Genomic DNA, 11,317 nt, shown 5'->3' on the forward strand with positions numbered 1-11,317 from the left:
CGAAGCTGGCTAGCCCTTTATGTGCGGCTAAGATAAGTGATGCGTCGTACAGTGTAGCAAATACCTACGGATGGCAGAGACGGGCATGGATGTTGGATGGGATAGTAAGCCCGGCAGTATTATCGGCAACGGGCGAGAGAAACCTCCGAAAGTGGTAGTGGCAGTTGCATGGAGGCATGAAGGCATGGAGGCATGGAGGCATGGAGGCATGGAGGCATGGAGACATGGAGACATGCAGTTCAAGACTAGGCTGCATCAAGCAGATGTCTACCTATACCTATAGGGCTGGGGCTGATTGATGCCTGTGGCATGCATGCATCTAATTAACGAGTTTGAGCCTGCGGTGTGCATATGGAATATCCAAGATCAGATGGGTATGTGTGATGCAGCTCTCGGTCTTCATGTGTTATGCATAGTAAGCTGGATGGTGAGGCCGGCCGAGAGGGGTGTTGGTAAAAAGAATCCCATAAATAGCTGGACCGCGCTTCTTCAAGTGCAGACTCATGTGCGTCGGCATTGACCGATGAACCGCTGCATATTATATGTTTTCGAAGCCCGAGAAAATATTTGTATGTACCTCCGGAGTCCGAACCTGCAGAGTCCAAGCCTCCAGCGGTGACGGTACCCCGCGGATGGCCGGTGGCGGAGACAAAGCAAGCAAGACCTCTTGGACCTGTCCTTTGGTTATCCGCATCCGAAATCCAGACACGCACGCAAAGCCAAGCCATCGATGACATGTGAGATTGACACATCACAGAAGACAAAGAACGGAGCAACTGGGCTTCGAGGCGACTGGTTTCGAAGCCAAGGAAACCGGACGACAAAGGAAATCGAAAATCAAATTGAGGGTATCTCTGCTATACATCACTTTGCTTGCTTGCTTGCTCGCTCCAAGTTTCCATGTTTCCTTCCATGCTTCAATATCCCAATATCTCTCGAGCGCCGTACACAGTAAAACGACAAAAGACAAGAAAAATATTCGCCTCTACGGAGCTCCAGCACCGAAAGGCCTGTTCGTCTTCAGCTTGACATCGGAAGTCTCGGATCTTCGGCGTCCATCGTTTTTCCAACCCCAGTCCCTTCTCAAGAATAACTTTGCCCCCCCTTCCACTCCATAATCTCCCTCGTGCTCGGCAGAAACAACTCCGACTCCCTCCTCGCCCTTCCCGGCGCCGTCGCCACCTTCCCAATACTCGCAGCATAATCCCCCCTCTTTTTGATCAAAAACGCCAGTGCAAGCGTCGGGTGAGCCGCCGTCTTCTTCCCCAGGTTCATATTATCCGTGTGGAACATCCATCGTGACAGCGCGGAAGCCAGCCGGCGGGCATCTACCTCGTGCACCACCCCCTGTCCTTGCTGTCTCATTATTCCTTTCCCCTTCCCTTGGGCTTCGGCGAGCATATTCGTTGTTGCTCGACTTCGTAGTAACATTTCGGCGAACAGATCGAGTAGATGTTTGACGAGGTTTCGGTTATGTAACGAGAGTCGGTTTAGTGCTTCTGTCCAGAAATCGAAGCCCATGTCTTCTAGCTTTGGAGCTGCTGGTTCTATTGCCCCTTCTTGTCTCGCGAGCATGATCCAGCTTCTCAGCACGGATTGCGAAACGAGGGGTTTGGGTAGCTCTCGGAGGTAGATGAGGATCAAACGGGCTGCGTCGTAGGGCGTGTAGGGGTCGCCTTCGGGACCTATGGAGTTGAAATCGAAGTCGTCACCGTAGGACGGGCCGGTGTTGAACACATTTGTGAGGTGGGAAATGTTGTGCGAGTTGCCTGTTGATGCAAAGAGCGATGGGTCGGTGCACCCTAGAAACGAACATGGGGTTAGTGGTGGTACAAAGGGATAGAGCCAGAGAGGATGCAAAACGTACCCGAGTTTCGAATAAACTCGCAGCATTTGTACACTGACAAAGGAAATAATCGGTAGGACGTGCTCTTCCCTCGGTGGGATATTCGAATCTTTGATGGCGCGATTTTGATACTCTCTTTCAAGTCCACCCCAAACGCGGCACCAGCGTCCTTTCCAGCTGAGCTTCCCCGCCTCTGGACATCAAGCGAGTGCGACGTTGATGGCGGGCCGTATTCCGATCGGCTAGTATAGGAGGATAATGATGATGGTCCGAATGGTTCGACGCCTGGTAATTGGACTTTCTCGAGCTTTGGTCGTTCTAGCTTGTGTGGTGTTAGGGACCTCTTGTGGTCCGCTGGCGAGTTCCTCCTCTCGCTCGACGATGACCCGGGCCATATCCGTGCCAGTAACCCGCCCATGCGGCGCGATGCATTCTTTGCATTTCGATTCCTCTCCTCCGATGACCCACTCGTGGTTGACGACAACGACTGCTTCCCAGGTGACCCATCCATCCTCAACATTGGCCCGCCAATGGATATTGACCTCATATGGGCGCAACCGGGTTGGACTTTCGGGGTCTCGAAACTTGATAAAGTGGACACTGTAGTGGTTGTTGCTAGATTAGGACTATCTGTGATTGATACCGCATCCGGGTCTGGAAAGCGATTTGACATGTTCGATACAGGGCGCAAACTGGGTGTCCTCTGTCCAAAGCTGGGTGTGGTTGAGCCGAGGCGAGAACGGTAAGGGGTCGACAAGGGGTGGAAAATGTCGTCGAACTGAAACCCATTACAGGTAGGCGTTATGGGTGTAGGTGTTGAAGGGCTGACGGTGACGCTCAGGTCGTCTCGACTGGTCAACAGCTCAGGAACATCGTGGTGTTGGTATGGAATCCGGGAGAGTCGGTGGGAGAAGTTGGGAATCGGCTGGTGGGTGGCATGGCCGCCAGTTGTATGGGCATGGCCTATGGAGGCCGATCTCGATAGTATGGGATTCGCGGAGCGGGGTGCGGCAAGAAACGTCCGTGACTGCGTCTGTGGGTAGTGATGGTCCTGCTGGATTTGGATCTGAGGGGCGTAGGCGTGGTAGACGTGGACCTGTTCCCTGTCGTTTCTGTAGTCGACGTTACACTCGCTCGACGAGAGGTCCGAGTCCGGGTCTGCATCGACATCGTCGGTCCACATTGCTGATTGGGACATGTTTCTTCAAGCCGAGGATAGTTTCATGTCTGATCAAGATGTTAAAGATCTGGCGCAGGTGTTTTCTCTTCGGTCTCGTCAACGACTCGGGGGGTGACTTGGCCTCTTCTGTCTTTTTGTCCGTCCAGGGTGGATTTGTATATGTTTGTCCGGACCCTGGTCGCAGCCCAAAACGAAGCAAGGGGTTTCAAGTGCCGCACGGTTGGCGTTCAAGACAAAAGGAGTTGGTGGTGGCCTAGTGGCGTCTGCGGCGCGTACTATCCGAAGTCACTGATGACAGCCCTGGTGATGTCCCTGGTGGTGTGGCCCTGGTGGCTTTTTGTTTGCTCTTTGTATAGAAAAGGGCTAACGTGATGGAGCATGTCCTGCCGGGGCGTGTTGGTCGAGTCGTACAGGCGCGGGTGACATGCAGCTACACTATATGAAAAGATTGCCCTCGAGTATCGTCGACTATCGTGACATATCGTGCTCAATCGCGAAGGTGACAGATATTGGATGAACTCGCCGGTCGAGTCGAGTGAGACATTGTCGACGAGGAATTGAACGTTACGGGGGTGCAGGTACCGAGGAAGTGCCGGGGTTCCGATATCCGGGGGAGGTAGTCGAGGGAGCAGGCCATTTGCAAGTAAACAAGGGGGAAACGAAATGAAGTCGCATGTTGCGTCGTATTTTGACCGTATCGATGGCGGTATTGAATGGGGAGACCGTACTCGGTACGCTGGGGGTAAGCATTCCTGTTGCGGTTGCAGTGTCCGGATCAGCACAATGTTTGCTGTGTAAAATCCTGCTTGCGGTTATCATGTTGGGCTTATCAACCGTTGGCCCATTGTCGATCAGGTTCGAGCCAACAATGGTGTCGAGTGTTGGTGACACAGTACGCGACATGTTTAGATTTTGCAACATGGAACCACCACAAGCGGGAAAGGAGAAAGACAAGAAGGGAAGAGGAAGATAGATGGTGGGGGTGTCGTCCTCCGGAGCTCTTTCCTTTTCCGGGGTAATTGTTGGGGAAATTGGGGGTATCTGGGTCTACTGCAGGGGCTTGCCTGCATTTGAGACAGGTACGACGGACAGGGCGTCGCCAGGGCAGGACGAGGGGTCCATCATTCGCGCTTGGTGTTGAGGGGATACAGCGTCTAACGCCCTGGAGCGCTAACATTTATCACTAAAAGAAGGAGACAGTGAACTTTCTTTCTCCCCACCAGTCCCACGAGGTCTCACGAGAATCCACCTCAATCCGTTGCCTCCACACCGCTAACACCTGTGCCTGAGAACCGCCGAAGTTTCAGAAGCCTTGTCCTTGTTCAAGAAAGTGACGACACCATCACAGAAAACACAGAGAAAGAAACAATGGAGCTCAACGGTTTCTCTTCTCCCACGTATTCCCGCTGCTTTGTCCGTGGTCTTCATATGAAATCCAGTCTCGGCTCGTGAAAAGGGGTCTTTGATGATTTGATACCACTCATCTTATTTAACAATCCCCTTCCAAGGCAGACAGACATTGATGACTGCTGCCATAACAGTGTCTAGTATTGACCATCGGTCTTGGTGTTTCCCTCCTTCCATGTCCAATTGTTCAATATCTCTTCTTGCTTATTCCTCGAATCTCAAAAATCCCATCATTTCTCGTCATACATATCATCTTAACGCTCTACATTATACCCGTGGATATTATCGTCCATCTGCGATTTGCCATCAAATCCATCATATTGCACATTCTCTTGCTGGAAAACACAAAGAACGACACCACCACTAACCCAAAGGATGGGCATCACATGTTCGCCATCAGCGCTACATCAGCGCTACCCTGTCTCCCTGTCTCGCCTAGCTGTCCCTTAGAATAAACCCTTGCCCCAGCATGTCCGCTTGGCGTGCCATTGACACAACGGTGCTTAACCCGAACCTTCGCACGATTGCGACCCCACGGACCCCAACGTCAATGCTTGTTCGTTTTACCTACGATAAGAAGGAGGAAGCTGTTGTCGGCTTGTCGCTGCTTTGTACAGCATCTGGAATGGGAAGAGCGGTTCGAGGTAACGTCTGCCCCTTTTCGCAATAAGAGACTCCGGGTCACGGCGAGTACGGAAGACGGCAATCGAAGATGAACAACGGTTTGCTTGGCGTTATCAATCATCATCATCGGGTTCAGGCTCAAGTATGTCTGTCATCGGCGCCCATCTCTTGAAAACATCACGGCCGCGCAACGATGCTCGGTTGGAGGACGAGCGTCAACTTCTCGGTTTGCAACTCATGTTCACCGGAGCGCGGTTCTGTTGGTTCGGCGCTCAACATTCCGACCCCTTTCGGTTTTTTTGTACTCCTCGCCTGTCCACCTGCACCGACATCCACCAACAACCGGGTTGGATCGCTTCCGTCTTGGAACCAAAACTTGGAAAACATCATCAGCAGCAGGATCATGATTCATGAATGTCGTTGCTTCTGGCAAAGCAAACAATCAATCAAACCTGTTCCTAGCGGTTAGTTGGCACGGCATCAAGAAAGTTCGGTGCAGAGAGCGCAGTGTCAAATGAGTTATCTCCGATATTGTTGGACTGTGGCGCTGACGGGTCCGGCCAGGGCTGGACATGGCTGGGTGATGGTTGGACGTGGCGTCTTGATAGTTCTTGATAATTCACGATGCCAAGTATATAGGTTGCGCCTCTTCTTGTCAAACCGGACGAAAGAACCACCGATTTGATGCCCGACATTCAACTTCATAGTGGTTTGTAACGAAAGCGGTTGCACTAACAGGCCTTAACAGTATCTCTTGATATAATGGTGGTCATCTGTTAGTGAGCGTTCGACCTCTTCTTGCCTCAACCGGACTACACAAGATTCTACTTGTGAGGTGATGGATCGACAGAAACACTTCCAAGCTTCCAAGCTTCCAGAAAGAGCACACAAGTTCAATCTGTGTCACAGGCCGCCTCACCTAGGTCTACTAGGTAAGTGTTTGCGGCGTACCATCGTCATTCGTCACCTCAGCTGCACAAGACGGGAAGAGTTTGCCCTTGAGTGAGTATGGTTACCTACTCCTTTTCCCCGGGCTGGGAGCTCTTGTCTTGTCCTTGTGACCGCACGTGGCAATCCGGGGAACCATGAAGCTCATCGTGATCCGTGGACCGTGAGTCGTTCGTCCGCCCTCCCGTCCGTTCCCGATCCGGGCCCAAATACCTTCTCCGGTCTCTTACCCAATACCCATGGAACCGGGGTAAATTGCCCGTGACGGACCGGCGGGAACTGGTCAGCATTCTGTATAGCCTCGAGAATGAAGCTGTGAAACTTTGAGCGCGGCTAATGCTCAATGATAAGCCGTATTCCGTAGTGTGCTGCAATGATGCGATGCGATCTCAACTGGCTCAACAGGGTCAACAGGGTCAACAGAAAGCAAGGTAACATCGGAAATGAGGTCGTGATATCGCAGGTCAGGGTACCAAGATGGGACAATCTATCTCAACGCCCAGGTTCAGGAGCGAGGTAAACTTCCTCTAACGGGGATGCTTTCCTTCGCTGCACAATGGAGTTATCATGTCGCTGTGTTACTTTCCACTTCTCACCCAGAAAGGGATTCAACGTCCGTTGTTGTGTCCTGTCACCCCACCGAGGCTCGGTAAGTGCGCTGAGTCGGTGTCACATCTTCGTTGGTGAAACTTTTGTCGTCAGCTACCTCTAACAGAGTGGTTCTGTGTACCCAAGCTCGCCGAGGACAATCCGCACGCTTGGAAAGTCAGCGCGAAAGCTGGAAGCTGTTAATGAGGTACGAAGAGAGGCTGATGTTTCGGATGAATACATGCTCTTGGGATTGAAGGGACCATCGGCCCAGTTCTATGAAAGCGGCCGAGAGCGACCCCAAAGAAATCGTCCAAAGTCAACAGAGACAAGTCAGTGCTAGACCCTGACGGAGATTAGATGAATCTTTGTCTCAAACTGCCCTGGGTGTTCTGCGTTAGTAATCAGGACCCTGCCGTCTCTTATTGGTTGTTTTCCCGCGACAAACGCTGACGTCGAGCGGCTCTACCCAAATGACAAGGAGCTAGCACACAGATTTCAGATCGGAAAAAAGATCACAAGATATTGCCGCTGTGATGATGATGAAATCTGTTCCGACGATCAATAGCTGGTCCGGAAGATTGTACCTTGCTTGCGAGGCGCGAGTACAATCTGGACGCCTTCTTTGTCCCTTGTCTCACAACCTCCAACCTCCAAGTGCAATGCTCCAAAACCCCAAATGTCGGAAGCAGAGAAGGTGTTCCCCGCAGTCCGCAACATTGCAACATCAGGTGGAGAACATCATGATCGTCTATCATCACCTCAGTTCCTGCATGGAAGAAAAAGCTTGACAAAAAGCTTGACCATCACGAATCCACTCAGCCCAATCTCCCAATCTTTCCTAGCAGCGGTCAAGGGTTTCCATAGCGAATGGCAGCTGTTTGTTTCCACAAGGTCAAGCTTCAAACCTCCAACAGGTCATGCATGCGTCATGCTTACAACGCACGGACCACAAATGAGAACCTCAACGGCCACCCTTTGGAAACGGGGGTCCGAAAGTGCATCACAATCTCAGTTGATAAAGGCACAAAAGCGCCGGATCGACGTCAAAATGCATGTCCCCTGGATTCGAAGTTTTGCTCCACTGCTCTATATACCTTTGACCATCCCCTTCCCAGAAACGCGTGGCTTGTGGCCGAGTGAACATGATGTTACTCTGTACTCGGGATTGACGGCACAGCTGATGATGGCCGAGGGACGACGATCCACTTCAAGTCAAGTCGAGTTTCCGAACAGTCAAGTCTTCGGCTCCGGAGCCGCATGCCGTATTGACAGAATGGAAGGTGCCAGTGGGAGTCAATATGCCAGAGGTGCACCCAATCCGGCTCGTTGGCGCTCCTTCCTTACTTCCTTCTCTCCAACGAGTCGGAAGCTGGCCAACTAACAGGGTCAAGGTCAATGGGGAGAGGTCAATGGGGAGAGGTCAATGGGGAGAGGTGGTATCAGCAGCCGGTCCAGTCATGGCCCTTTTGGCCATCAAGGTCCTCAAAAGAAAAGGCGGCATCCAAGTCTGCCCGATACAAACAGGAACACGAGCGAGCGAGCAACAGCTGAGATAGCAACCAACACCTTGAAGGTTGAGAACCCCGCGGGTCAGGTAATGGAAAATTCTGCCATCACTCCATCGTCTGATAAGTAGGTATTCGGTTGCCATCGCAGATATTTCCCCTTCCTTCCTTTGCTGGGAAATACTTAAAGTTCAGGTTATCACCCACCGCGTTGCCGTCACTCTATTCGTTTCGTTTTTGTGCCATCAGTCCACAGGCCACAATACACAAGTCCACGCAGGCGGCTGATTGCAGAAGTTCGGACGACAAGACACACATCTGGAAATCTGCCCGAATTTATTTTGTTCGGCTGATCTGCGCTGCAGATCCTGCTGCCTATAAACTCCCCCACAAACCTTTCTTTCTGGAAGCAATCCCAACTTCTTCTTTCGCAACCATAACCAACAGCTTCCACTCGGTCGCGAAGTTGACAACACAAGCGCAAAGATCTTCAAGCTTCTCTTTGGCTGTTAGTCTACTCCACTGCAGCAACCAAGACAACAAGTGCCACGTCGCTCAGGTACGTCGTTCATCCATCCTCCACTCACTCACTCACTCCTTCCTCCGACTTTCGCGCTCGGACAAAGTTCCCCCACTTCGGTCCCTCTCGTTGTGCAGTCAGCTCGACGCAGTACTGCCCACGTTCTGCGCGACCTTGCATCTTCACTTCAACGCATCATCACCTTGAACCTTCTCTCACCTCCTCCTCGTTCACCTAAAATCTCATCATCTTTTCTCCTCGTCAACGCCATCTGACGAGTTATCATAGTGTTAATCGACAAACATGTCTTCCGACATTGTCACCACCTCGGCCTCCGTGCCCTTCGATCCCCACAGCGTCGATCTTGAGACTGCCGACCCGCGCGCTGTGGTCTGCTACATGAATGCCTCTCCTAACGACTACGATGGTCGTGTCGGCCTTCGCATCTCGGCCTTGTTCGTCATCTTGGCCACTTCTTCTCTGACCACTTTCTTCCCGGTTCTTGCTACTCGCATCCCTCGCCTGCGCATTCCGCGCTATGTCTACCTCTTCGCTCGCTACTTCGGTGCCGGCGTCATCATCGCTACGGCTTTTATCCACCTTCTTGACCCCGCCTACGAGGAGATCGGCCCCGCCTCTTGCGTCGGCATGACCAAGGGCTGGGATGCTTACTCCTGGCCTCCCGCCATCGCCATGACTGCCGTCATGCTCATCTTCCTCTTGGACTACGGTGCTGAGTGGTACGTCGAGAACAAGTACGAGTGCGAGGCCGATGTCAGCATCGAGAAGGTTATCACCACTTGCCCCGGCCACACCACTGACGGCGCCAACTCCACTGATGACGGCAACACTTCTGAGTCTCATGATGACTGCCATACCTCTCCTCGCCAGCATTCCACCGTTGGCCATGACGCCCATGCCAGTCACCAGTTCCTTCACTCTGGCGACCAGGATGCCCAGAATCCGGTTCCTCAGACTCCTGCGCCCTCTCCCACTGGCACTCACAGCTCTCATGGCCACTCCAAGGACACCATCGACATCGAGTCTCACGCCTTCCTTACCGGTGATTCCCCTGAGTCTGAGCGCATCTTCCGTGAGCAGATTGCTGCCTTCCTCATCCTGGAGTTCGGCGTACTCTTCCACTCCGTCATCATCGGTCTCAACCTCGGCGTCGTCGGCGAGGAGTTTTCCACTCTCTACCCCGTTGTTGTCTTCCACCAGGCTTTCGAGGGCCTTGGTATCGGCGCTCGTCTGTCCAGCATTCCGTTCCCCAGGCGCTTGAGTTGGATGCCTTGGGCTCTTTGCTTCGCTTACGGCCTGACGACTCCCATTGCTCTCGCCATCGGCCTTGGCCTCGGTACCACTTACGAGAGCACTGGCTTCACTGCCTCCATTGTCTCTGGCATCCTGGACTCCATCTCGGCTGGTATCCTTCTGTACACCGGCCTTGTGGAGTTACTCGCTCGCGACTTCTTATTCAACCCGAACCGCATTCGCGATAGAACCCGCGTGCTGTTCATGCTGGCTTGCCTGTTTGCGGGCTGCTTCGTGATGGCGCTTTTGGGCAAGTGGGCCTAAGCTGCCATATCAGAGTTCACCAATTACCACGATTGTTCACGGTTTTCGAGCGAGGGGATTGATTGTATCTGGTTGAAGGAGTTTTTTGGTGGTTTGGTGCATTGACGGATACCCATAGCATTTACTCTTAATGTTTTCTGCTGCATTCTGCACGGCGTAACTGGAAAGGGGATCATGGAATGGATTCATTCGGCACAGGAATTGGTCATGTTCAAAGATCAAGGGATGTATGGTACACAGCACATAATGATGATACTACGGTGACAGGGACCAACACAACAGTCTTCTGGAGTTGATAGTTGCTACTGATGTAGCTTAATCGTAACACGTAGTACCAGTCAATCGGCTTCTCTGTATGCATCGTGAACTCATGATTTTGCCATGGCTTTGAAACGGTGCACATTGTTAACAGAAGTCAACTTCCCTCCCATCTTGCTTATATTCGTCAGCCATGTTAGTGCAGGTAGAAAAGAGAACAAGGTTACCTCCGAAGGAAGGACTAAGGATAGCCTTAAACTCTAGCTACGTCAAGACATCCAAAACGACTTGCTACCACTATGCCCGCTCACCCATCCCAAACTTGTTTAGTGAAGACATGCAAGTTTTACTGCTAGGCTTGATGCTGCAACATGACCAAAACTAAAGCTATGCTCTTACTCCTAAAGAACAAGCTTCACATTGCTATTAAACACCTAATAGGCCGTTCGCACAGACAAAAACAAAACCAAAAAAAAAAAACCCCCAAAAAAAAATTAAAATAAAGGGATGAAAACCAAGTTTGAAACGACGAGGTCCAGGATCCCCGCATAAAAGATCAAAAAGCAAAAATTGGCAAAAAGAATCGATCCACCCAGGGGTCGAACCTGGAACCTCCTGATTCGTAGTCAGACGCTCTGCCATTGAGCCAGCGGACCTTGATTGGTTGATATGAGGTCGCTCGGACCGTGCACCTATGAATGATTGCGAAATGCAGCTGGCTTCGCTACACCGGAATGATTTGTTGCTAGCGCTCGAAGGCCGGAAATCAGGATGCCATTGCTGAATTTCTCAAAAATCATAATTTGCTGATTCATGTACAAAAAGTCCATAAAGCACAATGGAAAGCGTTGATTGAGTGT

The 11,317-nt window shown here is 51.7% G+C and overlaps 2 protein-coding genes and 1 non-coding gene across 3 annotated transcripts; 1 reads left to right on the forward strand and 2 right to left on the reverse strand.

The window, feature by feature from the left end:
- Positions 1-603: 603 nt before the first annotated feature.
- SMAC4_07314 (uncharacterized protein) lies at positions 604-3,734 on the reverse strand. The gene is made up of 2 exons (XM_003347891.2): positions 1,868-3,734; positions 604-1,802 (listed from the first exon to the last, which is right to left on the reverse strand). The coding sequence occupies exons 1-2, from the start codon at positions 3,042-3,044 to the stop codon at positions 1,084-1,086; spliced, it is 1,896 nt and encodes a 631-aa protein (XP_003347939.1). The 5' UTR covers positions 3,045-3,734; the 3' UTR covers positions 604-1,083.
- Positions 3,735-8,913: 5,179 nt separating this feature from the next.
- On the forward strand, positions 8,914-10,535 carry SMAC4_07313 (uncharacterized protein). The gene has a single exon (XM_003347890.2). It carries the CDS (start codon positions 8,925-8,927, stop codon positions 10,197-10,199), a length of 1,275 nt encoding a protein of 424 aa, XP_003347938.1. The 5' UTR covers positions 8,914-8,924; the 3' UTR covers positions 10,200-10,535.
- A 506-nt stretch (positions 10,536-11,041) lies between these two features.
- SMAC4_13568 lies at positions 11,042-11,113 on the reverse strand. The gene has a single exon. It is a non-coding gene; the product is annotated as a tRNA-Arg (tRNA).
- Positions 11,114-11,317: the final 204 nt, after the last annotated feature.

This window comes from Sordaria macrospora, chromosome 3 (genome assembly GCF_033870435.1).
Source record: "Sordaria macrospora chromosome 3, complete sequence".
Taxonomy (NCBI): Eukaryota; Fungi; Ascomycota; class Sordariomycetes; order Sordariales; family Sordariaceae; genus Sordaria; species Sordaria macrospora.